General features: G+C 33.8%; 1 protein-coding gene across 1 annotated transcript in view; it reads left to right on the plus strand.

The window, feature by feature from the left end:
* VWDE (von Willebrand factor D and EGF domains) overlaps positions 1-27,309 on the plus strand; it is a 68,838-nt gene that overhangs the window by 15,198 nt on the left and 26,331 nt on the right. Inside the window, exons 4-16 of the mRNA XM_011943472.1 lie at positions 1,899-1,964; positions 5,068-5,315; positions 6,166-6,255; positions 7,790-7,934; positions 10,473-10,690; positions 10,933-11,006; positions 12,440-12,710; positions 14,872-15,080; positions 15,225-16,189; positions 18,299-18,435; positions 24,581-24,736; positions 24,858-24,962; positions 26,447-26,561. Of these exons, the coding sequence (XP_011798862.1) occupies positions 1,899-1,964; positions 5,068-5,315; positions 6,166-6,255; positions 7,790-7,934; positions 10,473-10,690; positions 10,933-11,006; positions 12,440-12,710; positions 14,872-15,080; positions 15,225-16,189; positions 18,299-18,435; positions 24,581-24,736; positions 24,858-24,962; positions 26,447-26,561 (2,799 nt within the window). The remainder of the gene's footprint in view (positions 1-1,898; positions 1,965-5,067; positions 5,316-6,165; positions 6,256-7,789; positions 7,935-10,472; positions 10,691-10,932; positions 11,007-12,439; positions 12,711-14,871; positions 15,081-15,224; positions 16,190-18,298; positions 18,436-24,580; positions 24,737-24,857; positions 24,963-26,446; positions 26,562-27,309) is intronic.

Consider the following 27,309-nt stretch of genomic DNA (forward strand, 5'->3'; position numbering starts at 1 on the left):
GGCAAGAAAATAGTGTATTTTGGCCCCATGTTTTATAGGAATACTGCATTATTTTATATATACATGTACATGTCTAGTAGTTAAGGTTATTTCAAACCTGTTTGGCTTGCACATAAGAAAAAACAACTGAAAATAATGTAAAAGATAATCACATCTAAGGGTTTTAGGATATGTCATTGGATCTGAAGAAGAGTTATGTAGGAAAGTCTCAGAAAGTGTGAGAAATAGATCAGCTTCCAGATATTAGCAACAGTAGTAGTCTAGACATTCATATAGAGCTCTGTCATTAACTTGACTCGGCTTCCAACTTCTTGTCTTTTAGTTTAAATACTAAATTCTTTCAAGAAGCAATCTGATGAGCCTACCTTTTTTTGGATAGTTGCTCTTGTATCAGTTAACTGTATTCAGTACATTGGGTTGTAAGTATTACCACCTGTGTCCTTGGCTCATTGGTGGTGTAATCCTGTAAATGAGTATAGGGGGGAATCAATTACCAAGGAACTGGCATAAAACCAACTGTTGTATATGTTTCTGGAGATTATAGTTGTTTCACTATTATTTTAGATTTCACACATACCCTGTAAATCTCCCACATGCATAGTCCTCCCTCCCCATTGTCGACGTCCCCCACCAGAATGCTACATTTGTTATAATTGATGACCTACATTGACACACCATTATCACCTAGTCTATAGTTTACATTAAGGTTCACTCTTGGTGTTGTAAATTCTACGGGTTTGGGCTGGGCACAGTGGCTCACACCTGTAATCCCAGCACTTTGGGAGGCCGAGGCGGGTGGATCACGAGGTCAGGAGATCGAGACCATCCTAGCTAACAAGGTGAAACCTCGTCTCTACTAAAAATACAAAAAAAAAATTAGCCAGGTGTGGTGGTGGGCGCCTGTAGTCCCAGCTACTCGGGAGGAGAATGACGTGAACCCGGGAGGCAGAGCTTGCAGTGAGCCGAGATGGCGCCACTGCACTCCAGCCTGGGTGATAGAGCGAGATTCCATCTCAAAAACAAAAAACAAACAAAAAAAATTCTATGGGTTTGGACAAACTTCTCATAACATGTATCCACTATTATAGTGACATACAGACTAGTTTCACTACCCTAAAAATTCCCTATGCTCTGCCTGTTCATCCCTCCCTCTGCTCAACCCCAGACAACCACATCTCTTTTTACTGTCTCCATAGTGTGGTCTTTTCCTGGATTTCAAATAGTTGGAATCACTTAGTAGGTAGCCTTTTCAGATTGGCTTCTTTCACTTAATATTCATTTAAGTTTCCTACATGTCTTTTTGTGGCTTGATAGCTCAATTCTTTGTAAGGCTGAATAATGGTCCATGCTGTCTATATGTACAACAGCATATCCATCTACCTACTGAAGAACATCATGGTTGCTTCGAAGTTTGGGCAATTATGAATAAAGTTGCTATAAACTTCCATATGCAGGTTTTTGTATAGAAATAAGTTTTCAGCTCCTTTGGGTAAACATAGAGGAGCATGATTTCTGTGTTGTATGCTAAAAATATGTTTAGTTTTGTAAGAAACCACTAAACTGTTCTCCAAAATAGCTGTACCATTTTGCATTCTCACCAGCACATGCTGCTCCACATCTTCGCCAGCATTTGATATTGTCAGTGTTTCATTATTTAAAAATGCAGATTCATACTTAGAAAATAAGATATTAAAGCTTTGATTGTTTTGAAATATGATTCCTTATCTTTCATTTGATCTCACCCTTAAAAGGAAAAAAATGTGTTATGAAATAAGAGAAGAATTAAGAAAATCTTAGTCTGTATTAAAACACCCTCCAATAAATTGTCATCTTGGATATATGTAGATTTATATCTTCATGCCCAGCTGAATAATTATACAAACCTTAACCTTTGGCAGCTATTTCTGATGCACAATTACACCCATGTGGCTCTGATGAAACTGAAATAGGAGGTGATTGTGTTCGTAAGTATCATATTTTGCTTTTTAATAATGTTTTTAGAAACTAGACTATTTCTACATATAATTATATTCTGCAGCTTTGGATGTTGAATTATACTGATATTTGACATAACCAAAGTCTGGTAGCTATCAAAAATAAAAATAACTTTATTGTGCCTTTAAGAAATAGTTCTCGAGTTGGCAGAGGTACCGAGAGTTAGGCAAATGCGTGTGTATTAGTAGAATCTTTCATAAGAAAATTTGGCAGTTCATACCAACATTCTTAAAACTCCCTATGTGTTTGTACCTAATAATTCTACTTTCAAAAAATATGTCTTAGAGAACTATTTAGGGAAGTGTGCGAGCACAATATTTGTAACAGAATTTGTCTAATAATGTTTTAAAAAACCTGCAAACATCCAGTAACTGCTGATTGGCTGATTGATTCAATATTTCTGATACATAAACACTGACAAAATATTTTGCAAACACCATTAAAATATGGAAGTACATTATACAGCAGTACCCCCTTTTGTTTTTAAGGGAACGATTTTATTTATGTCAAATAAATCTTGAAAGATAAACATCAATGATGTTAATAGTGATCTAAATTTTTCTCTTCCTTTCAATGTATATCTTTTATTTTCTATTTTTCAAATGTTTTAAAGGTTTTTCAGGTATTAAGAAATCCTCTTATTATAATATGCCTTAAAATAAATTAAGTAGATTATCTAAGTGATAAAATGTATGTCATCTACCTACATTATGGGCAGAAATTGGAATTATTTATTGAAATATTAACCTTTTATGGGATTATTAACCTTATCATATTTTCTGTTAGCCAAATATGATATCTGAAATTCATGAGAGACTGTTGATATATAATTAATTTAATTAACAGAGGTGTTTTATATGGTGGAACAAGCCATAAATACATAAAATAAATCAGGATAGATCATATGATGTTCAAATATCAGGCCTAGAAATTATTATACTTGGTATTTTAAAAACAGTTTTATAATAATCCTCAAAATTTATCACTCTGAATTGATTTTTTTATGCTCTATTTCACACCCTATTCCAAATGGTTTTTCTAGCCCCTTTTTTCTGTATATTTTGACAACCTATTATTGTAGGTGAAGGTCAGTTTAATTAAGCCCTGTGATTTGAGTTCATAAAGTAATAAAACAATATTCATAATAGCAGCATTAAATATAAAATGCAATTATTTGACTACTCTGCATAATAGATGTAAATTCTCTTTACAATATATATGTATTATAGCAAAATCACATTTTTCTCTTGAATAAATAATAAATTTCACCTACTTATTATGTTCTTTAGAACATTTATGCAATTAATTAAAAAAACTCTGCTATATAAATTGTACACAGTTTGAGGAAGTAACACTAAATAAAAGTATTGAGTCGAAAGTCAATAGATAAAGCTTCATGATAAAATGGAAAATGTATTAATATACTTAATACATACTAATATTAGAATTGACAAAGGAATACTAATTTTTATTTTCTAAGCAGAAATAATTTATCTGTTGTTTCTAAACCTTTTTCTTTAAATATAACAAATTTTCTTTGATCTATACTGTTGAAAGCAATGATCAATCTGCCCAGATAGTTCTCTATTTAAAGTGTTGATTCAAACATTTTTTTTTTTTTGAGACGGAGTCTCGCTCTGTGGCCCAGGCTGGAGTGCAGTGGCCGGATCTCAGCTCACCGCAAGCTCTGCCTCCCGGGTTTATGCCATTCTCTCGCCTCAGCCTCCCGAGTAGCTGGGACTATAGGCGCCCGCCACCTCGCCCGGCTAATTTTTTGTATTTTTTTAGTAGAGACGGGGTTTCACCGTGTTAGCCAGGATGGTCTCGATCTCCTGACCTCGTGATCCACCCATCTCGGCCTCCCAAAGTGCTGGGATTACAGGCTTGAGCCACCGCGCCCGGCCTCAAACATTTTAATTGTCATGAATTATTTTTTTCAGTCATTTGTCTTCTCTTATTCTTAATAATCATTTCCATAAATAGCTTTTCCCTGTTTTAAAATAAATGTCCTTTTCCTAGTATATTTAAGGATAACTTTTTACTCAGCTATATGATATTTAAAGATCAAATATATATTCAAAAGTAATTTGTTATTTCCTTCAAGTATGAATATACTGCTTTGGTCTAATGTTTAAAATGTTTAGTAGAATATTCATTTACTAGATAAATTTGAAAATAATTCGTCATTGGGACTATAACAAAATAACACTGTAAAATATCTAAAAGTACATTTTCTCCACAGAAAAGATTTTAAGGTCTTTCCAGAATTTTCCAAAATCTACATGGCAAGGCTGAAAGATTGTTTTGTGATTGTCCTAAAATTAGCATATTTATAAAATAGAAAAATTATACATTTTAGAACATTTTAAAATCTGCTTTTACAAATTTACCACTCAGATATTTTTCTCCTTTCTAAAACAGAACAAAACTAAACAAAAAACTTATCCAGAAAACTTTCAGATCCACAGATTTGATTTTGCAAATGCCCAGAGTTCAAAACTATATAAAATCTTCCTGTGAGTTCCTAGAGGAAACTTCAAATTTCTTTAACCTCAGAAAAATGAAAGCATTAAGATATTTCACTAAGATAGTATAATCACCTCTGCAATGAACAACTTTTTCAGCCCAGAGTAATGATGAGTTGAGTTATAAGAGAAAACTATAAGAGTAAAAGAGAAAGTCATTTTATTTTGCATTCTTGTGACTATTTCTCATTATAACAAGGAATTATAATGTACTGAACCTTAATTTTGTTTGTTCCATCTGTTAGAAAAGATAATTGCTTCAAATAACACAAATTTCTTTTCAAGAGCTAGACTTTTCAAAGGCAGGTATTCAACCTGCATTAATATAAGCTTGAGCTCCTAAGTTGCTTGGCTATCAATATTTGTGTGATTATGGGTCAGAATATGAATGTATTACTTTGTGGATTGTTAGAAATAATCATTTTTCTAAATTTAGTTTGCTTTTTCTTAAGATAAATCCCAGAGTTACAGTCTTTGAGTGCTTTTTCCATAAGCCAGTCTCCATTGTCTAAGATTCCCAGTTACAAGTTATGCATTTTCTCCCCAGGTCAGCTGACTGTCTCATTGCCACCTCCACCTGCAGGAAGGCCAGAGGTTCTGGTGGAGTTGATTGAGTCCAGGCTTTTCTGTAGGTGTTCTTTTGATGTTCCCCCTACAAACAACTCAGTGGGATTTCGCATAGCTTGGTCTAGGCTTTCTTCTCAAGAAGTCAAAGAGGAGCTGAAACAAGAGACCACAGTTCAGGCATGCTCTCTTTTAGAACTTGATGGCGTAAATCTCAGACTTGGAGACAGGGTATGTTAAAAAACAGTTGGATTTTATTTTCATGAATATACTGATTTTCAAACACAATTTTTAAACATCATATCCTAAATAGATTTTGGCCCCAGAGTATAAAGCACTAACATTTTTTTTTGTTTTTTTCCTTGCAATTCTGCTAATTCTAGTGTCAACTGGATGAATCAGTGATCTTCGTAACTATATATGAATATATCATTTTAGTAATTTGCTGATTATTATTGATTAATCCTTATACATATATGTCTCTCTCAGGTTTTAAAATTATATACATTTATTCTAGAAAAAATGTTTTAATTTTTTAAATGATGATATCACTTTTTAAGTACTTTTTTTTTGAGACAGAGTCTTGCTCTGTCACCAGACTGGAGTGCAGTGGCGTGATCTCGATTCACTGCAACCTCTGCCTCCCGGGTTTAAGCCTCAGCCTCCCAAGTAGCTGGGACTACAGGCGTGTGCCACAATGCCCGGCTAATTTTTATTTTTAGTAGAGACGAGGTTTCATTATGTTGGTCAGATGGTCTTGATCTCTTGACCTCGCGATCTGCATGCCTCGGTCTCCCAAAGTGCTGGGATTACAGGCATGAGCCACTGCACCCACCCTTAAGTACTTTTTAAAACATCCTAAATAAAAAGTCTACTATACTTTTTGTTGAGGTTTGCATAAGTAATATTTTGTAATGATGGGATTTTTCTCAAACATCAAGTAAGCTTTTAAATTATTTAATTCTTTTATTTTCTCTATATACTATCTATGAAGAATTAAAATTAGGATTCAAAAATGATAATTTACACGTTTTCTCCAAAATTGAATTGCTAAGTGATTATTTTTAAATTATATCCCTAGATATTCTGTAGCGCTTCTGTCTTTTTCTTGGAGAATCCGCATGTACAAAGTATAGCCATAGAAAGCCAAGAATTTTTTGCAGGCATTAAGGTACGTATCAGTGGGGATGCATCAGAAAGATTATTCCTCTGGAACTCTGTTTCCCAAACTGTAATCTGTCCATGCTGGTTTCTGTACCTCATCACAGACTGAATCAGAATGTTGAGACCTATGAGTCCCTGTATTTGAAGAAAAGCCCCAATAATTCTAATGCACAACAAAGTTTGAGGGGTCCTGTTAACTAAAGTTGAGATGTACTTTCAATTTTTAAAAAAATATCTCAAATTAGAGTAAAGCAAAAGGTCTAGTCTTCTAATTCATTCCATCACATAACTAAAGTTAGCCTAGTGATATTTAGTTATCATGCATTTTGGAAGACAGATCCCAGGCCAAATAGCAGAGTCTCTGACTGGAGTAGAATTGACCCAGAGCTATGAGCTTTATGGACTGCAAAGATTGAGCTAACTAAACAGAGAAGGAGATTTGGTTGTTGCTGGTAGCACCAGACCCAAGAACTGAAGAGCTATTCTAACAGATGAGCAGAGGTGACAGGGAATTAATAAGCAGTGGAAGATGTGGGGGCAATATCAAAAGGCAGGCAAGCACTGTGAACCTGGAAGGTCTCACACACAGGACTCGAGTTTGACCTAGATTCATTTCTAGTTCAACGACAAGATGAGATAAATGATAAGATTGTGACAATAAGACTCAGGACGGGGATAAACCCTGTTTATGAATAAAGTCCATGTACACACAGTAGGAACCAGGAAAAGAGGTGAGAAGAGTGGACCACATTGTCAGAACTGCATAACTACAGTGTGAGGGGAAGCAGAGGTCAAGCCTTGGGAATACAGGAACATTTTAGTTTACATTGGTTAGCATTCAGCAGACAGTGTCAGGGGTCAAAGGTCAGCACCCCCAGCCTTGTACCGTTTCTGATTAGGCTAACAGGGAGAATATTCAGTACTAAGAAACATCTCTTTCGAGAGCTAGCCAAAACTTCAGACTGCACGAAAATATTCCTGCCTCAAAAAAGGATTGGCCGGGTTGCAGCAGTTCTCAGGAAGTCCAGCTCTGGAAATCAGATGCTGAGAAATAGGCTAAGTGTTGAGATATTTCAAGTGACAACAATAATTTGATTTATGTATTGAAAGTACTTAAGTTTCTAATTGAACTAGTGAGTATTAATCCTTAAGGAAAAACAGAGTCTTCTGTTGGTGTGTCAGTAAACATTAGCAATAAAATGGAAGAAAACAGAAATATTTCTTTCCTCTTCACTTTCCAGTGCTCACCACAAAACCAGAATCTTTGAAGCAGGCTTGGATATGATTTGCCAAATGTATTGGGGAACCAAAGTGAGTCAAACTCAGAGTAGTGCAGCAGCTCCATGTACTCCTGTGGATGCTGCTTGTATTTTCATAGGTTTGATTTTAATGGTCTTGCTTAGTTAAAACATTCTAGGGCTTAAGTTATTACCAGCTCATTTAGCAAAATATGTGCTGTTGAGAAAAATGCCCTTTCAAAATTGTGCCTTAGAAATAAATTATATTTTAACATAATTTTTCTACATATTTTCTCATACCAGCTACAGCCTGAATTGAGCACTATATCAGAGGATGGGAAAGAATACTACCTGAGGATAGAAAGCACAATTCCTATTATTTGTTCTGAATTTATTGAGCTTGATCAAGAATGCAAAATCTCATTAAAACTGCAAACTATTGATCAAGGTAATATACTAACTTTATTTAATCTTATTATTAGATTGCAAACAATAATGCTTTTTTTCCTGCAGGAAAAGTCACTGGAGTGTACTCATATAATAAATCATGTTGCATTTTGACCTCAAATTTTAGCCCAATCATATTACTAATACTGGGCCAAATTGATGATTGCCAAAGCAATTCACATTTCTTCTTCTTGGCTGAAAGCATACATTTAAAAAAAAGAAAAAGAATCGCAAATAATCTCCTCTTCATTATCATCTTTCTCCTCTTGCTCCTATTTTTTTTCTCCTATTTTTTTCTCAGTCTCCTGTTTATTCTTCTCTTTGCTTAGTTTACAGAAATGGAGGGAAAACTGCTCTTTAAGCTTTTTCAAATAATCCCCAATGAGGGACATTTGATAAGTTACGTTAAAAGTTGAAGCTTATGAAATATAGATCTCATAATGCATCCTTCAGGCTTCTCTCCCTAATGTACATTTATGTTTGGGATCTCGTGTCTTAAAATTCTTCTATTTCAATTACTAATTATATGGATGCTGTGATACATGGCCACGTATGTGTCGATGGGTAGAGTGAGGAAATCCTCCCACATAACAAGATAGAATATGCGAGGACAAACCATGCATAGCCGTGATTGGCTTGATTATGTTCTTTTTCCCACTGAGCCTCTGATATAGAGATCAAAGCAAGTTGCAGATACATAAATTAAAATGTAACCTTCAAGAGACATTACAATTTCATCAGCATACCACATACATTTTCACCATAGAACATACATTGTCTTTAGTAAATATACCAAACACAAGGTATCTATAGACCTTCATGTCTATATTATAAATAATTAAATCAGAGAAACAAGAGGATTAAAAAATGCCAGGAGAGAGAGAGAGAATCATTTGGAATGATGCACTCAGGAAAAGAGATAGCTAAAGAGATAGAGGAATTAAGAGCGGTCATCTTAGGACTGTTGACAGTAAACAGGCTCAGATAATACCCACCTACTCACTCAGGTTTCAGAAGCACCACGAGCAACACTATATTTTTAATTACAGCCCAGATATATTAAATTATACCCTCTCTCTTGGACTATTTGACACAATTCTACTTCATGTTAGCTCTGAAAAGCATATTATGCAAATGTTACTACAGTTTATGGAGAGAACAGAAAGAGGATGATGTTAATTGATGTTTTCCAAAATCATGTCAAAGATTTCCTTCAGTTACAGGTATACTTTAAAATATATTTTCATGCTTTCAATTCTTTCAACAAGGCATGCATTGCTAAAATGATATAATAATAGCCTAAATATATTTCTACATTTTAGAAGTTTGAGTGCATGTTCTTTTTCTCTGAGAATTAAAAATGGCTTTTGTTTTCTGAAGAAAAAATTCTGGATTTCATTCTGGATACTCCTCATTTTGTCCTCTTTAAGTACAGTAGCATTAAATCTTTACTTTCACAGGGAACCAGTTGGTGTCTGAGTGTATTTCTAAACAGACTATGCTGCTATTCACAGGCTTAAAGAGAACAACCTCTCATGTATTGACTTGGGGAAATGATGTTATGGGCTATATCTAAGCTAGAAATATTCTGTATTCACCTTAGAGAGTTGGTTAAGAGTTTGAATGTTTCTGTTATTTTTTATGTGTATGGGGAAAGTATATATTTCTAAAAAACAGTTCAGTGTGCTTATATCTGATTAACATAATTTCATACCTTAAAAGTATATATGGAAGAAAAGAAGATAGAACATTTTTTAACAACTTTTTTCTTTTTTGATTCTTAGGAGGACTTTGGAATCATTAATTGGATATGATAGTATAATTCCTCTGTGGCCAATTTTGGGGGCAAATCTGTTCTTTTTGTTTAGTTATACAAATTCCTGCAGTTCTTTTCTCTTTTTTTTGCTACAATTTCCTTTCCAAATTATCTTTTATTCTTTATTATCGAAGTGAGGGAGCATCTCAAGCTTGTGAATATATTGGGACATTTGGGAGGTGAAAGAAGACAGCTTGTTATCATTATGAGATCATCTTCATTTGTTTTGATTTTTCTATTTTTTGAGATGATAAGCCCTTTATCAATAATTAAAAGCCATTGCTACTATTCAACAATGGATGGAACATGAACACATATGCTAAGAAATATTGCAGAAGTATCTGGGCCCAAGGTGCAAATCTTAGACAGAAAAAATCATATTAGTATATATAATATTGTAATATATGTAATATGTAAAAGAATAAATGTTATTTATTCTTTTTGAATTTCCTTCAGTTGCATACAGGTTTATAACCTAATTGAAAATCGTAATATGTATTTATGTGTACATATGTATACATTATAGTTGATTAATTCTTTGTAAAAATCAGGTAGGTTCAATAGCTTTGGCTTAATTTAGACAAAATTTGGAATATGCTTTAAGAAAGAGAAAATAATTTGAGAATAATCTTTCAATTCAATGTTTCATGTTAATTAATTTATTACATGCTTTGGTTAGTATACTCTCTTGGAAATTTTTAAACCTATTTTTTCATTATATAGGTAGAGAGCACCTAGGCTTAAATTTGGCACTGTCTTCCTGTCATGTGGACCTTCACCAGACATCTTCCTGTGCTAATGGAACCTGTAGTCACACTTTTGTGTACTACACTGCTGTCACAGATTTTTCTCGAGATGGAGATAGAGTTACAAACATTGTAGTGCAACCAATAGTTAATGAGGATTTCCTGTGGAACAACTACATTCCAGACAGCATCCAGGTTTACAAATTACAAAACTATTATTGCAATTGAAGCTTTAAGAAGAAATGTGCATTTTATCATTATGTCTTATAAACTTTTTATGTAAAACATTTTTTGGTAAATTAGTTTTTAAATGATTCAATTTTAATAATTTTGATAAAAACAATACTTAAAAATTTGTTGAGATTGCTAAGCAATTTTTTATGTATCACTAAATATAATTAATGATAATATTTACCAAAAATATCTTTGCTTTTAAGATCAAAGTAAAGGATATCCCAACTGCTTACTGCTATTCATTTACTGACCCACATATAATTACATTTGATGGCAGGTAATTTCCTGACAGTTTCTTCTTTTAGTAGTTTTGTTTGCTTTGATTTTGTTGTTTTATTTTAAACAGCATATTGTTTTATAATTTTTTAGTTCTAGTCACTGAAATTAGACAGAAAGGCATTACTGACTTGTTTCAAGATACTAGTTTATGTAGATTTTTTTTGCCTTAAAATCTAATTCTTAGTAAAAGACATCCATTACTTGCAAGGCTGAACTTGTAAAAGTAAATATTATTAGAAATGCAGAGAATCTTTTCTGCTAGACGCTTTTTAAATTTTTAATAATGATTAAATTATTTGCTCTAAAGATGTTTAGAACATTTCCATATGATATTAAAACAATGTTTAAGTTTAGGCAAAATGATTAAACATATTAGAATTATTTTTAAAACTAATTACTCCTAAGCCTTGACAAGAATATTCAGGAAAAAAACTATTATAACTATTATAGATACCTGGATATTTGCCTCTGGAATTTAAAGTAAAATGGGCAAAAGACCAAAAAGTAATCTAAACTATTTTGTTATTAATATCTACATAGAAAGATTTAAACTCAGTTATATTCTTCTGGGAGATTCATGATTCTGAGATGTCTGTAAGGAAAATGATATGTCTTAGTGTTGCATCAATATTTTTTTCATGATGCAAGATGGTTTGTGGTTTGCCTAAAAAAGTGTAATATGATCATTGACAGTAAAATTATTCAATATGTAGAAACTATTCTATAAAAAAATTGTACTCCAGTGGTGTCAACAGGTGTTAAGAACCTGAAGGAACTGATCTCACAGGCAAGAATCCTTTATGGCTATAAGTAAAGGCTTAGACATTTTAGTGGAAAAACCTCAAGAAAGCGTAGTAGTGATGAATTTATTCTGACAATTCAACAAGATTAATTATGCACCAAGTAGGTGAAAAGCCAAGTTCTAAAGACTGGGATTATTGAACAAAATGAACATTCTCTATCCTCATAGAGCTGGCCTTTGCGAAGGTGAAGAGAGACAGAAACACATTTAATAAGTAAAATACAAAGTGTGTCTGAGGAAGATACTTGCTGTGAAGAAAACGAAATTGGGTGGAAAGGGAAGGCTGAAAAGAGGGGTTGTAATTTATATTACAATAGAGTGGTTATGAAAAGCCATTTGGTGAGGGCGACATTTAACAAGTACTCAAAGATAAGGGAGATAGCCATGTGGGTACACATATGGTGAGAAGACCATTGAGCCAGCCTGCCCTGCTCAAGGAGAGCAGCTTGACTGGAGTGGTGAAAGGGAAGAAAGGAGTAGTGGGAGAGATTGAGGCATTTATAGCTACTTTGTTTCCTTCAGTGCACACTACAAAATGCTCATGATACATAAAGCTATTGCAAATCAATAACATACTACTGTGATATTTTACACGATTTTTTAACGCAATTGCCTTTTGTTAATGATAGGGTATATGATAATTTCAAGACTGGAACATTTGTGCTTTATAAGAGTATGTCACGTGATTTTGAAGTCCATGTACGTCAGTGGGACTGCGGAAGTCTTCACTATCCAGTGTCATGTAATTGTGGGTTTGTTGCCCACGAAGGAGGAGATATAGTCACTTTTGATATGTGCAGTGGTCAGCTACGTGAATCACAACCATATTTATTTGTAAAAAGCCAAGATGTAACCAGGAATATCAAGATAAGTGAATCTTACTTAGGAAGAAAAGTCACAGTATGTATGATTCTTTAACATTAAAAGTATTTTTCCTTTCTCTCCTTTCAGGTAAACATCTCTATTAAATTAGGAGCTACCATTTTTCAACATTAGTTTCTTTAACAAAGTAGCATTTATATTAACCATCATCTTAGAGGGAATACTTGGTTTTTTCACTTACCACACACAAATAGACACAACATAGTTAAAACCATGTAAAATTTAAACTGCCATATTTAAGATTTTAGTATGACAACTTGGTGGATTATTCAATAAAATTATTTTTGACAATATGTAATAAGTAGTATATTAGACAGAGATGACAGACATAATTAAGAATGAATATTTAGGAATAATTAACCAGTTTTTGAAATGAATATTGTGTGGTACTACCTAAGGAATGGGCTGGTAGATAAGTGTAATAGAATATGAAGTCAGGAAACAAACCTAAGCTTATATATTCACTAATATTTTTAATTCTTTTTTCTTTACTCCTGGCAAGCTAATTTTTTTTTTAAAGATTATACTTCATATCTGTGAGTAAACCATTTGTATTTTCAGGTCATAGCCACCTTCCACTCATCTTTCAAACAAGTAATTCCAAGTCAGTGAAATTTAAATTTAAATAAAAGTATAAAAAATTTAAGTTTATGTTTGTATAATATTTACTGAAGTGAAAAATCATTTTTGAAAATACATTATGTATTTGAATTCCATCACTGAAAACCAAAATGCAAATCAAAAATTGGGAAAATATTTGCTACATATAAAACATAGGTCAGATAGAAAAAACTTATGCATCACTAATGTATAATCAGCATTCCGATTAAAATTTGCAAATATAAAAAACCTTTTCACAAAAGAAATAAAACTGATATGTTCAAAAGTACAAAAACCAATAAAAATACGAAAAATTTAACCTTAGTAGTAGTCAAATAGATGAATAAATAAATAAAGATTGAACATCTCTCATACAATATCAAGAAGAGTAGAGATAGTACATTTAGTAACAGTCTTTCCAGGGAACATATATATCACATATAACCTGCACCTATGTGTGCTATTCTGCCAAGAAATTTTACTCCTGGAAATTTATTGTAAAAAAATAGTTAAGGATGTGCATACCCCCAGTGATGTTTATTGCATCTTTCCTTATAAGAGGAAAAAGTTATGCTTAAGTAGTGATCAATAAACAGGTTTAACTAAAACTCTAAATATAGTGATGTCATATAGTAGAACACTTTGTAGTCATGAAAATGATGGAGTAGGTGAGTGGGTTCATTGACAGGCAAAGATATGCCCAAAATATAAAAGAGGCTTTTGAAGAATTTGCACCAAAATCTTAATATTAGCTACCTTAAGTTGGTTTGGAATGTAAAATTTGTTTGTTTTTTAAATAATTTAATGTAACTAGCACAGACCACTTTTGTAAAAAGAGAAAAAAGAGCTATTTTTAAATTTTAAGAAAATTAAAAGGGGAAAAACAACCAGAAGAGCACACACAGTGGTGTATCTTCAGTGATTTTAGAAGAGATAGCTTCTCCACGTATACAGTACATCAAAGTGGCCGGTGTGGAAGAGGTGATATTCCTGTGATGGGAGAGGTGGTTCACAGTTAGATTTCACAGGCTACTAGGGTCATTCAGCAAACTCTCCTTGCTCAGATTGCCAACTCCTCAAACTACCTTCTAGTTATAACTTAGCTTCTGATTCTGTTTGTCTACTGGCAGCTAGAGAATGCTAATTGGCTGTAGGAACATGTACTCCTCTAAAATTATAGTCATCTGTGTAAATTAATTACTTGTCAATCTAATTCTGTATTAAGTAATTATTATCAGAATCATTACTTGGTAAACACCTTCCTCAATATTTGTAATGTATTAATTGTATAAATTATCTCATTTTAGTTTAAATTACTTAAAGAAAGAAGTTGCAAGCAATATATTTCAATAAAAAGATCAGTATGGTCCTAAAATTTCAGGTCAGCAATATGCAAAAACCCCTATTTTGACTTAAAATGTTAAGAGGAAAGTTGTAGTCAAGAAAATCAGTATTTTATTCTCTTTTTATATTGAGGGAATAACTATTTCTTACTTTTTAAATAATAGATTTTTCTTAATCCAGATTGAATATTGCTTCAACATCTTTTATTTCTGTATTGTTTATTTCTGTTTTTGAGATCTGGTTTGCTTCTGGGGCTTTCATCCGTGCTGATGTTGGTGAATGGGGCATGAGTCTAACAATCAGAGCCCCTGGTGTAGATTACAGAAACACTCTGGGACTTTGTGGAACCTTTGATGAAAATCCAGAGAATGATTTCCATGACAAAAATGGGATCCAAATTGATCAAAATTTTAACAATTATGTTGCTTTTATTAATGAATGGAGGTAAGACACTATTTTTCCACTTGCGATTGTATTAATATTAGACTTAAAACGGGTGGTGGCTCAACACTCTGCTTTTTTGTGACACATATTAGGAAAAAACGCCTATGTAGAAATTACTATTCTTTCCTATTTTCCATCTGGAAGGATTTTACCAGGAAAAAGCATGTTTGACACACTGCCAATTTCTTTGACGTCACCTGTAAAGCCATCCTATTGTAGCTGTTCAGTGGACACTGCAGCATATCCGTCTTCCATTGATCTGGGCAGTGTTTCTCAATCAGAAATTCTCTCGGGTTGCAAAGATCTCAGTCATGTCAACTTACCTTCCTTGATACCAGAACTAGATGTCACTTCTGAATATATTAATTCAGACACTCTTGTCAGAGAGATAAGCAAGCATACATCTCAAGAAGAATATAATCTGAATTTCTTTCCACAAGAAAACAACCACATAAACCTGACTAAACTAGGCTTAAATGTACAAAAACATCCTGGAAATGAGAAAGAAGATGCACTAAAATATTTGGACACTAAGAAAAATACACAAGGCCAGGAAAGCCCCAGCCAAGAAATGAGGTACAATCGACAAAACAGACGGAAACGGCAAAACTTTTATGAGTTCCTTCCTTTGTTTGCTTTCCCGAGTCTCAGCCAAATGGATCTGGAGGAACTTACTTATTTTTTCCCAGAGGACCACGCTGAGGATGTACAGCAAGAGTTTGTCCCCTCTTGGCCCACACCCTCTGGCCTCACCAAGTACAGCACTTTGACTCTCTGTCAGCAGACTCTAGCCAACTCCAGCATAGGAAGGCTCTGTCTTGCTTTTCTTGGCAAGAGAATAGACAGTGTTATAGATATGTGTGTGAAGGATGTTCTGTTAAAAGATGATCTTAGCTGGGCAGAAGCAGGTGTGGCCCTTTTAGAAAATGAATGTGAAAAGAGGATTGTGGAAGAGGGGAAATATAACACAGAAGAGTATGGAACATCAATTGAAGACATTCTCTTAGCATTAAAATGTCCCAATTTATGCAGTGGCAATGGGCAGTGTATGGACTGGGGGTGTGCGTGTTCCCCAGGCTTTACTTCCTATGATTGCAGTGATTCCTATGGTAAGTAAATACTCTCAAAGTTTGATACTGCATATGATATTTCATTATAAAAATGTATTTGATCTTTATTTCACCCTCAGTATCCTAACAGTGTTTATTCAGATTTTATAGAGAAAACCTCCAAATCATATTAATTAATACACTACTAATTTTCCAACAGCATCTCATGTTATTTGGAGTAAAAGCCAAAGTAACTTATAACAGCCTAAAAGGCACAGTGTGATCTGGCACTCAGTGTCTCTCTAAACTCATTCCCTACTACTGTCACCCTGTTGTTCCACTCCAGCCCCTTTGGTTTCTAAGCTGTCCCTTGAAAATGCCAAGTTCATTTAACCTCAGGGCCTTTACACACAACTGGGCCCTCTACCTTATAGAGAATCATTATTTTCCCAGAACTCAAATTTAGTATTTTTAAAGCACTGTGTTTATATTGTTTTGCTAATTGTACTAATTTGCTTAAAACTATTTTTCTCTAACGCATCTATCTATACAGTACAAACTATTTTGTCTTAATATTTTAGGCAAAGAAACTAAAAAAAACTCATATTTTAGACAAAGCTTTGTTTCCTTTAATAAGCAAATCAGTAACTCCTGATTTCCCTCCCATTATTACCGTCTTGCTCTTTTCCACCTACAGCCTTTTCCTTCTCAGTAAATGCAAACTTCATTCCTATTTACTCACATTAAAAACTTGCAGTCATTTGTGCCTGTCTTTTTCCTTCATGCCTCAAGTTTAATTCATTAGCAGCAAATCCAGCTCCAGCTTCAAAGCATTTCATTTCTTTCCCTGCTACAACCATAGTCCAAGGCACCATTCTTTCCCCCTTGGATTATCATGAATTCTCCCAAAACTAATTTTCTGTACAGCAGCAACTAAAGTGACCCCACTGAAATGTGAGTGAGATCATGTTGCTCCTGTGTTTATCTAGCCCGAATGGCTCTCCATCTCCTTCAGAGTCAAGTCCACAATCCCTCCCGTGGCATAGAAGACCCTAGGCAGTCTGAGGTTCCTCTCTCACTGAATTCATCTAGCATTCCTCCCCCGGCTCACTGCTCTTCAGCCACACGGGCAGCTTTGCTGCTCCTCAAAGGAGCCAGGCCTGCTCCCACCTCAGGGTCTTTGCACTCACTGCTCCCTCTCACCGGAGGATTCTCCCACCACAGATGTTTATGATTTATGTTCTTTACTTCTCTGTTCAAATGTCATATTATCAAAAAATCCTCTGTGGTCATTCAAAACAGACTTTTTTTTTTACATAATTCCATGGTCTTAATCTCCCTTAATATAGTTAATATAATTATTTTTCTATATTCCTGAAAACAATTATGTAATATAATTTATATTTATCTTTTTATTAGTTTTTTTATCCTCCCATCTCCATCTAGAATGTAAATTACATGAAGGCAGAAACTTTTGTTTTGTTCATTACCACATCCCCAGTACCTAGAATAATAACAGATAAATAAAAATTACTAATCATCTGTTGAATTTGTGAAAGTATGGACTGAAGTAACCCAGGCTTTAAAAAAAAATTTCATCAAGATTTTTAGGGTTCTGAATACACATGATTTTCTATCCTACCACTAGTAGAGTTGTATTCGCTTAGGTTTTCCCAGTACATAGGCAAAGGGTTTAATAACTTTTACGCACTGCATTTATCCATTTTGACAACCAGACGTTACTGACACAGATGACATTTTGAAATTTTAATACATTGCATTACTAACTACTATATTTTATTACGGAAGTATTTTTTTCTATAACCCAGCTATGTGGCACAAGCCAAAATAGCAAAACCAAAATGTACTTTATTATAGTGGTAATTTCTTAATATTTGTCCTTAATTGACATAAAATAATATTAAACATTAGTGAAACCTGTGTTTTTAGGACTGGTAGTGTCTATAATATTATTATTGGTTTAATGGTAGATACCTCTTCTAATACCAGATTACTCTTAACATTTAATGGCTTAATTAGTGTTGTAAGTAGCATTTTAGGTATACTTTAAAATATTATTTTCCATATGCTTTTAATTTGGTGCTTGGAAATAATTTTTTTTCTGAAATGGAAGAAATTATGTAGTATTTGTTATATTTTTTTCCAAAGATAAAGCTCCTGAAATTACAGAGCTTGGGAATGCTGGATTCTGTGATGTTCGAAAATCTAATTGTATGATGGTGAGAGTTTTTGGCAAAGGCTTCAAAGAATTACCTTCAATTAAATGTGAAGTTACTAAGCTACAGGTATGTTAATTACAGAGTTGAGAAACAATAGAGTGTATGAGATACTCAGAATAATATTATCTTGGATTAATTTGGTCTATCAATTAGCAACATAAATCCAAACGATGTTACATCTAGAGAACTGAACAGGAAAATGATTAAGTTACATAATGTTGACGCTTCTTTGTTAACTTTATTAAAATATCTTATAAACTTTTTATTGAAGTATCAGCACACTATTTTCACTTATATTAAAAAGCTAAAAGAATATCAAGCTTGATTTATGTAAGCCTCTGTATTTCTTGACATGTAAAAACATAAAGAAGAGACATTGTTTTTAGCCAAGACGCCTTGCATAAACTGGATATGAACGTTTCCCTTTTACAAACCAAAAAATGAGGACTAATTGCATTTGTTCTTTATATTTTCCTTACTATGGATTTTAGACAGAAAATACCCACCTCTAAAAAATTAGTATTTATCTTTCTGAAGGCCACAGAAGCAGACATGATCAGTATGAACATTAGTATATCAAATTATACTTTATTTTCGATGATTATTTAAATGGTCTTCCTTGTCTTTGTTCAAATGGAAATTTTATTTTAAGGATAATTCTATTAATTTCAAAAGTATATGTGGACAAGCTGAAAACTTAAGACAGCAAAACACATTATGACATTCTTCTTACTTTTTCTCTAAATTGATGAAGCCAAATATGACTCTGAGATTGAGAATTTACAGGAGGAAATAGGTTTGTATGTATCTTTATCAAGTAATTAAACACAAGTATGCTAACTTCAGGATTTGATGGGTAGAGCCTTTCTAAATAAGCCATGAAATATTTTAATCCCAATGAAGTAATAAGACAAAATAGAAAAGTACATGTGAGTAATTTTAATATAAATTAAGTGACTAGACATTATATTAGTCTTGGCAAAATAAATCATATGACATCATATGAAGATTAAGTGATTTGCCAGGAAATAACTTTGTAGATTTATATTCTCTTGGAAAGCACATTTCGTACTTACCTTCAGATGCATTGTTTGTTGTGATTTACTCTCATACTACCTCCCACTTCCTCTGAACTTCTGATAATACAGAGTAAAATCTGGAATCCTCTAACACACTATACAGAACTGTATTAGTCCATTTTCACAGTGCTGTAAAGATACTACCTGAGACTGGGTAATTTATAAAGAAAACAGGTTTAATTGGCTCACAGTTCCACATGGCTGGAAAGACCCCAAGAAACATAAAATCATGGCAGAAGGCAGAGGCAGGCACCTTCTTCACAAGGCGGCAGGTGAGAGGGAGTTAAGAGGGAAGCTGCCACTTTTAAACCATCAAGATCTCATGAGAATTTCCTTACTCTCACGAGAGCAGCATGGGAGAAACTGCCCTCATGATCCAGTCAACTCCCACTATGTCCATCCCTCCATCCTTGGGGATTACAATTCGAGATGAGATTTGGATGGAGACACAGAGCCAAACCGAATCAAGAACTATGGAAAGAAAGATATTCACTTGCCCAAACTAAAATTAGAATGCATATCTGCCTATTTTACATTATGCTGAAGTTAAGTCTGTCTCTCCTAGCCCCATTCTTGCCCAGTGCTGGGTTTTAAAGTCTTTTCTATCCTTTCATTCATACCTCCAGTCAAGCCTGTTTAATGTGCCACTATTTTAGGATCCCCAACCCTACCAACATGGGCCCTGCTCAAAGCCTTGCATTCACTTTGTATGGAATGTGCTTGCGCTGCCACTAAGCTAATGTCTTCTCCTAGCTCCCCTGTTACATGTTCAGTCAACATGAATCAATACCTACCCACTTTTGTAGTTCAAATTTCAGTTCCCTTCGAAGATTGGGTTCCTCTTGAAAATCTAGCATTTTGGAAACCAGATCATGCAAAATCCTTAATGACTTCCCATTTTATGAAGTAATTTTTAAAAACTTTTATTTTGGAATAACTTAAGACTCACAGAAAAATTGTAAAAATAATGCAGTTTCCAATAATTCTTCACCCAGTTTCTCCTAAAGTTAATATCTTATATATAAACCATATCCATAAAACAATTGTTCAAACCAGAAAGTTCACCTTGACACAATATTATTAATGAGTTTACAGACCTTGTTCAGTTCTGCCAGTTGTCCCACTAAAAATAGTTCTTTTTCTGATTCAGGATCCAATCTAAGATTTTATATTGCTTTTTGTCATGTGTCTTCAGTCTCTTTCACATTGTGACAGTGCTCCATCTTTCTTTATCTTTTGCACACTTGGTTCTTTTGAATATTGTGACCGTGCTCCATCTTTCTTCATCTTTTGCATGCTTGGTTCTTTCGAAGAGCACTGGAATTTTGTGGAATGTTCCTTTTTTATGGTTAGACTGAAGTCATGCCATGTTGTACAATTCTTAGTGCATCCTTTCATGATGTGATGTATCTAATCACGGGCAATGTAAATATTGATCACTTACTTAAGGGATCAATACTTTTTGATTGTAAATATTGATCACTTACTTTTTGCCATGTGTCTTACCTGTAAGCTTTCTGTTTTTCCCATTGTAACTAATAAACGTGTTGTGGGGAGACTCTTTTAGATTATGGAAATATAGGATAGCTCCTCAAACTTTCTTTTTCTTAATTTTAGCATCCAACTGTAATTTTTACTTATTGTGGTATTTACCAGTGGTGATTTTCTGTTTCCATCATGTCTTCTACACATATTATTTGGAATTCTACTGAAAAGAAGAGCTGTTCTTTGTTTCGAATTTATTTATTCATTTATTTACTCATGCCAGCACAGACTAATGGAAACTTATTTCATGAATTATAACTCAATGCTATCATTCTTTATTTGACTGTTTAAATTATTCCAGTTTTGACCATTGGGAGCTACTACTAATTGGTTCTCATGTCCTTTTAACTTGCTCCCATAATTTTTTGAACAATTTATCATGTTCTGGCATCATATGATATTCCAGACTCATATTTTTCCTACCCCAACTCTAGAATCAACCATTTCTCTAAAGACTGTAGTTCCATTTATCAAAGAGGGTCATTTAAAATCCAAGACTTGGGTGCAAGGTGTGCTTCTTGTTACAGGGTAGTTATTGCTTCTTGGCCCTTTTAAAGGATACAGTTAGAAAATCTATATATGGACACTTCTACACACACGTAACTACCTATCTGTCTGTTTATCTATTTATCTATCATCTCTGTGAGTTGATACTGATACTCCTGATTTCAATGCAGTGCCATAAGGTCATTCTAGCCTTCTCCTTTCTTTATTTGTAACCCTTTTCTTTACAAGTGAAAACTGGCTCTCATCATCCACAATATATTTACCCGGTTTCTCAATCTAAGTGTATATGTAAGTCATTTTCAGAAATTCTAACCCCTTCCTCTGTGAAAAACAAATTCATAAAACAAAGTCACAATATAAAGGCAAATACTAGTTTCCAAAGTGAGTTAGATTAACTATTTTCCACTCTATTTAGAGTGGTTATCTGTTTTATTTATAAAACAATTAAGTTTTAAAAATATTTGTCTTCCATTTTGAGTTTCTTCCACACTCTGGTTGATTTTAGTATTTAATTATTTGGAGGGAATATGAAATATTATCATAGTTCCAAGAGTTGAAGCTATACAAAGGCATACACATAGAATTGTTACTTTCTTGTCATCCCTGTCACCTGCTTTCCATCACTCCTTCTTTTCATTAAAGTATGCTTCTACTGTCATTATTTTCTGGTTAATCCTTACTATATTTCTTTGGTACAAAAAATGGATAGATAACTCTTTTTTTTTTTTTTTTTTTTTGAGATGGAGTCTCGCTGTGTCACCCAGGCTGGAGTGCAGTGGCCGGATCTCAGCTCACTGCAAGCTCTGTCTCCTGGGTTCACGCCATTCTCCTGCCTCAGCCTACCGAGTAACTGGGACTACAGGCGCCGCCACCTCGCCCGGCTAGTTTTTTGTATTTTTAGTAGAGACGGGGTTTCACCGTGTTGGCCAGGATGGTCTCGATCTCCTGACCTCGTGATCCGCCCGTCTCGGACTCCCAAAGTGCTGGGATTACAGGCTTGAGCCACCGCACCCGGCCGATAACTCTTTTTTATATATAAAGTGTAACATGTTTTACATGCTTTTTTCTACTTTTGTATTAGTAGTTTTAGGCAAGTTTTTAGCTAGAGATTCAACCACTTAAGCATTTCTTTCACTTCCTCTCCTAAAGCAGTCAAGACTCTACAAAATCCTATTTTAAAGTTGCTAATTTATAGGATTAAATACAAGATGTTATCCAAGAAATGGATGACACATTATGATTTAGCTCTTGTTGACATTTGTAGGCTTGAACTTCTTGTTTATGCTACTCCGTACATCCCTGTCTTTTTCATACACTATTCTCTCCATTCATGTAAATTGCACTCTCTCCACCTCTGCTCCCAGTGTCCAAATAGCAGTCTCTTTTTTTATTTTCAGGAAGAGAAGTATTTGCTCTTTTGAAGCCTTCTTTGACTCTGCTGGTTAGTTAGACTTAATAACTCCATTTGTATTATGTCCTATTTGAGTCTCTTTTAATGCAGTCATAAAATTGTATGTTGTCTGTCATTTTCTTTGTGATCTTTTTGCACTGAGATATTTTCAGCACATGATATATACTCACAAAATGTTGATGAATGAAAAGGAAATAGAACACTGTATATTCCTCATTTTGGTTAGGCCCCTCAAAACAGAAAGTTGGAAATAATCTCTATATTGCCAGTCATTGGCTGCAGTCTTCTTTCCACACAAGAAACCAAGACCCTACATTCACCTAAGTGTAGATAATCATGACTACTCTGAGAAATCATTGCCATTCTTTCTCTACAAGAGGGAAACCACTGATAGATCTGCTAGGCTAGACTCTGCACACTCCCTTAAATATGAAGATTTGCAACTCACTCTTTCAATCATCAAATCTTCAAAAGTGTAATTTCTATTAGTGACAGATTAGAGTGATCATGTTTTCCTTTCCTTTTCCTGCTGACCCACGATATTGAAGCATCAGCATGCTCTATGACAAATTTTGAGTGGTTGAAAACATTTTACAATAATAAATTTCAAAGAAAAATCTAAATCTAAATTTTGACAGCAAAATACAGCTTTTGGTTTCCTACGCAGTTACCAGTACCTGGAACATTATTCTGGCTTCTCCTCTTTTGGCACCAATGCATTTTCAATACTGAAAAATAATATAAAAGTGTAGCTTAAGCATGATATTTCACTGAGTTCACTGAGTTTTAAGTAGGGTGAACTAGATAGAGTTTATTTAGTTTCAAATTACTAATAAACTAATGAGCAAAAATATTTATTATGAGGATGGTATATTTCTTAGCGAATCAAGAACAAGAAAGTAGCTGAATTCTCAAGAAAAATCTTGAACACCATGAAGACTCAGTATGTGTGCATTTGCGTGTGTGTGTGTGTGTGTGTGTGTCTCAATTCAGCTTTTGTTTGTGGGCTTCATTTTCCCATTTCACTATATACTGGCTTTCTCTCCATAGTGGAAAAATGGCCACCAACCACTCCATAGTTTTGTGTCCTGCAACTCAAGCCATCAGAGGCCAACTGCCATGACATCGCCATTGGCACAAAGTTATCATGAGTAGCTGAAATATTGGCCTAGCTTAGGTCTGCCCCTGCACCAGTCAGGCATAGTCAGGGAGATTGGTCATATAGGAATATGAGAGACCCTGGGAGCTGTGTAGGGGGCAGAAAGGACAGTTTCAAGTAGATGAGGTGGTGGAAGCTTTTGCAGGAGAAATGAAGGAATTTCTGGGCAGAAAATCAATCCACTGTGTGTCATCTATCTATCAAGTGTTTCCTCGTGCTACAAAAGTCATTACATAGTGATCCATTGTAGATGACCAATATTGGTAACTTCTTTGATTTGAACTGCCAAGAAATGCATGATTCATTGGGAGCAATTTGCATCATATTATCATATATACGTTTTGCATTATTCTGAATAAAACTCACTCCCAATATGACTTTAGTTTCCCTGTTATATATTACATTATACTAGGCATATATCTTAAATTTATGTTTTGATTATATGTAATTTACTAACAAAATATTTCCATAATTTAACAGAAGTTAATTGCTTTCTCACTATATCTTCAGTATAATAGCAGTGAATGGATGCCTGGAGAACCCATCTATACACAGACTGTTTTCCAAAATAGCAGAGCTGTTGATTGTCAGCTGCCCACTGATGTTCAGCAGTTTGATACCATGGATCTGGTGGGTGGGAAACCAATTGGGAAGTGGCAGTTGAAGGTAAAAAATAAAAAAGACATCTTCATATTTATAAACAAAGTAAATACTTATATATAACATTTCATAATGAATTTAGAACATTTAGAACAAATCATCTCATTATGGAACTATTATGTTACAGCTATCTAATGATGGTTATAAATTCAGTAATCCCAAAATAATGGTCATATATGATGGTGCTTGTCAAATTTGTGGTCTCTATAAAAGTGACTCATGTACTATAAAGGTATGTAATTTTTTCATTTATTTTCACATTTACATCATAGGTATTTTCTTTTCCTAAGCTCTTGGCACATTAATTGTAGTTTTTTCACTTTCATACCAGAAAAACTAATAGAGAAAAGCCTTCCTCAAGTTTATATAAGGGTAACTGAAATTGTTACTCTGCCTGCTAGGAAGAGGTTCCTACCTTTAATATTTTGAAATGTCAGATTACTTCTAAAATATTGTAAGAGGAAGTCCAGACTAAATTATTTACTACTTCACTCATACCTACATTGTTTTTTCAGTAGTAATAATGACTTTCCAATAAGAGATCTCATGTTGTTACCTAGTCTTCTTTGCATCAAATGATGTACATTTGGTTAAAATTTGTAAAATGTATAAAGTTAATATTTGTATGGGGAGTATTTCCTGGCAACTAAGTTTATTGGAGCATGTAAATACCTGCCACTTGATGGATTACAGAACAGCAGCGCAGCCTGAGCTGAGTTGCAATCACAACTTCTTTTCGATCTATATCCAGCCTACCGTATTTATCAGAAGGGCTGTCTCACATGTGAACTGCTGACTCAACAGACTCCATGGGTAAAATATCTCTTGACTCTTCAAAACTGAGGTGCATCCAAATAATATTTATCTACATGAAAATTTTAAAGTATTATTTTTTCTAAGTTTAAAATGTATTTTCTTGAGATTAGTCATCAGACCAAATCTCTGGTTTTGAGAAATTGTTTGATTTTTATTTTTTCCCAAATATTTCATTTCCATATATCCATAAGTACTTTGAAAATATTATTATTCAAGATTGTTTTCTCCTCCTGGAGCTATTTTGCTCTAACTTTTGTGCAATTTTCCAAGTGATATTAAAGGAGATTTTGTAAAATGAGCTAAGTTTATATCTCCTGAATAAAATTTAGTCTTCTCCCCAAGAATACTTGCTACATTTAATGCTCTTTCTGTGCTTATCAGCATCTCTTTCACATGTTTGGTGTAATGATATCCATTATCAAGTGTGGATAATTATGCCAAGGATCTGGTCTAGTTGACTGTGTTCACAGACCATAGTGGGCTGCTAGGGAAATGGAAGATAACTATAATCTAATGTGATTTTATAACTTGTGGAGAAAAAAAAAGAAGTTGCTTTTATTTCTTTTGAATAAAGTACTCCCAGAATGAGTTCAGCGGTGAAAAATACCAAAAGAGAGATTTTCTCCCATGTTATTTATAAATTATAAGCTATAACTTTGTAAAGGTAAAAGTTGTATATACTTTTATTACCTCCAAATTGATCAGTTTTATAGACATTTACATATTCAGGTAATTTGTTTTCTTATATTCACTTATGATTATGAAGTATCAACATAGATGTATGTGCTTTCTTTGGAATCATCAGTACATGTACTGCCATCCTTCCTTGTACAGTTTTTTCTATATGCTAACTAAAGGTGTACTTTATTGATGTTTTCTTTTTTAAAAATTTTCCATTAGGAAAATGTTTGCATTATTGATGGACTCTGCTATGTTGAAGGAGACAAAAATTCAACCAGCCCGTGTTTGATTTGTAGACCCCAAATTTCAAGATTTACTTGGTCATTTTTAGAAAGTAAGTTATTCTTTATTAATCCAAATATTTCCTATATGAGACATTTTAAAAGTAGTTTTCAGCCAGAAGTTACATAAATGTGTTTAAAATGAATGACCTCTGTGTTTAATTTATCATCTCTCCTAACTGCAAAATTTACTTTGAGGATATAGGATATTTATTTTAATATTTGATGAGGAAAGCATATGTGATTTATTAATGGAAGAAATGGGAATTATTAACTCAGGTACACACAATTTCCTATGCTTAGCTTTACCTCTGTTCAGTTTTGTGATGTTATTAACCATTTAATCTCAAAGGCCATGGATTCAGCACCTGTTAAACAAGGTATCTGGACTCAGTAATCTATAAAGTGCCTTCCAGCACTACTGTTGTGTGATGTGATGAGTATAATATTGGGTACAGATAATTTTGAGATACTTTGTTTCAAATAATACCCCAAATTGTAGTCACATACCATATAACTTCCTCACTTTCATAAATAGAGTTATGTTGGTTCCATATAGGTGTCCAAGTTCTCTTTCCTCATGGGGAGATCAGACATTATTAGAGACAATAGGACACAATTATTTCCTGGCCTCATGTAATTTTATTTAAGGGAGTCATACAACTTTATATTTATACTATGCTTTGTAATATCATTACAATTGTATGCACATATTCATTACTGTGTTTCATTACATTTACTAGATGATTTGCTGTTTAGGTTTAAGACTCATGGAATGCTGTGGAAAGACAATGGAAATTT

The sequence above is a fragment of the Colobus angolensis genome, unplaced genomic scaffold, assembly GCF_000951035.1.
Source record: "Colobus angolensis palliatus isolate OR3802 unplaced genomic scaffold, Cang.pa_1.0 Scaffold104, whole genome shotgun sequence".
Classification (NCBI taxonomy): Eukaryota; Metazoa; Chordata; class Mammalia; order Primates; family Cercopithecidae; genus Colobus; species Colobus angolensis.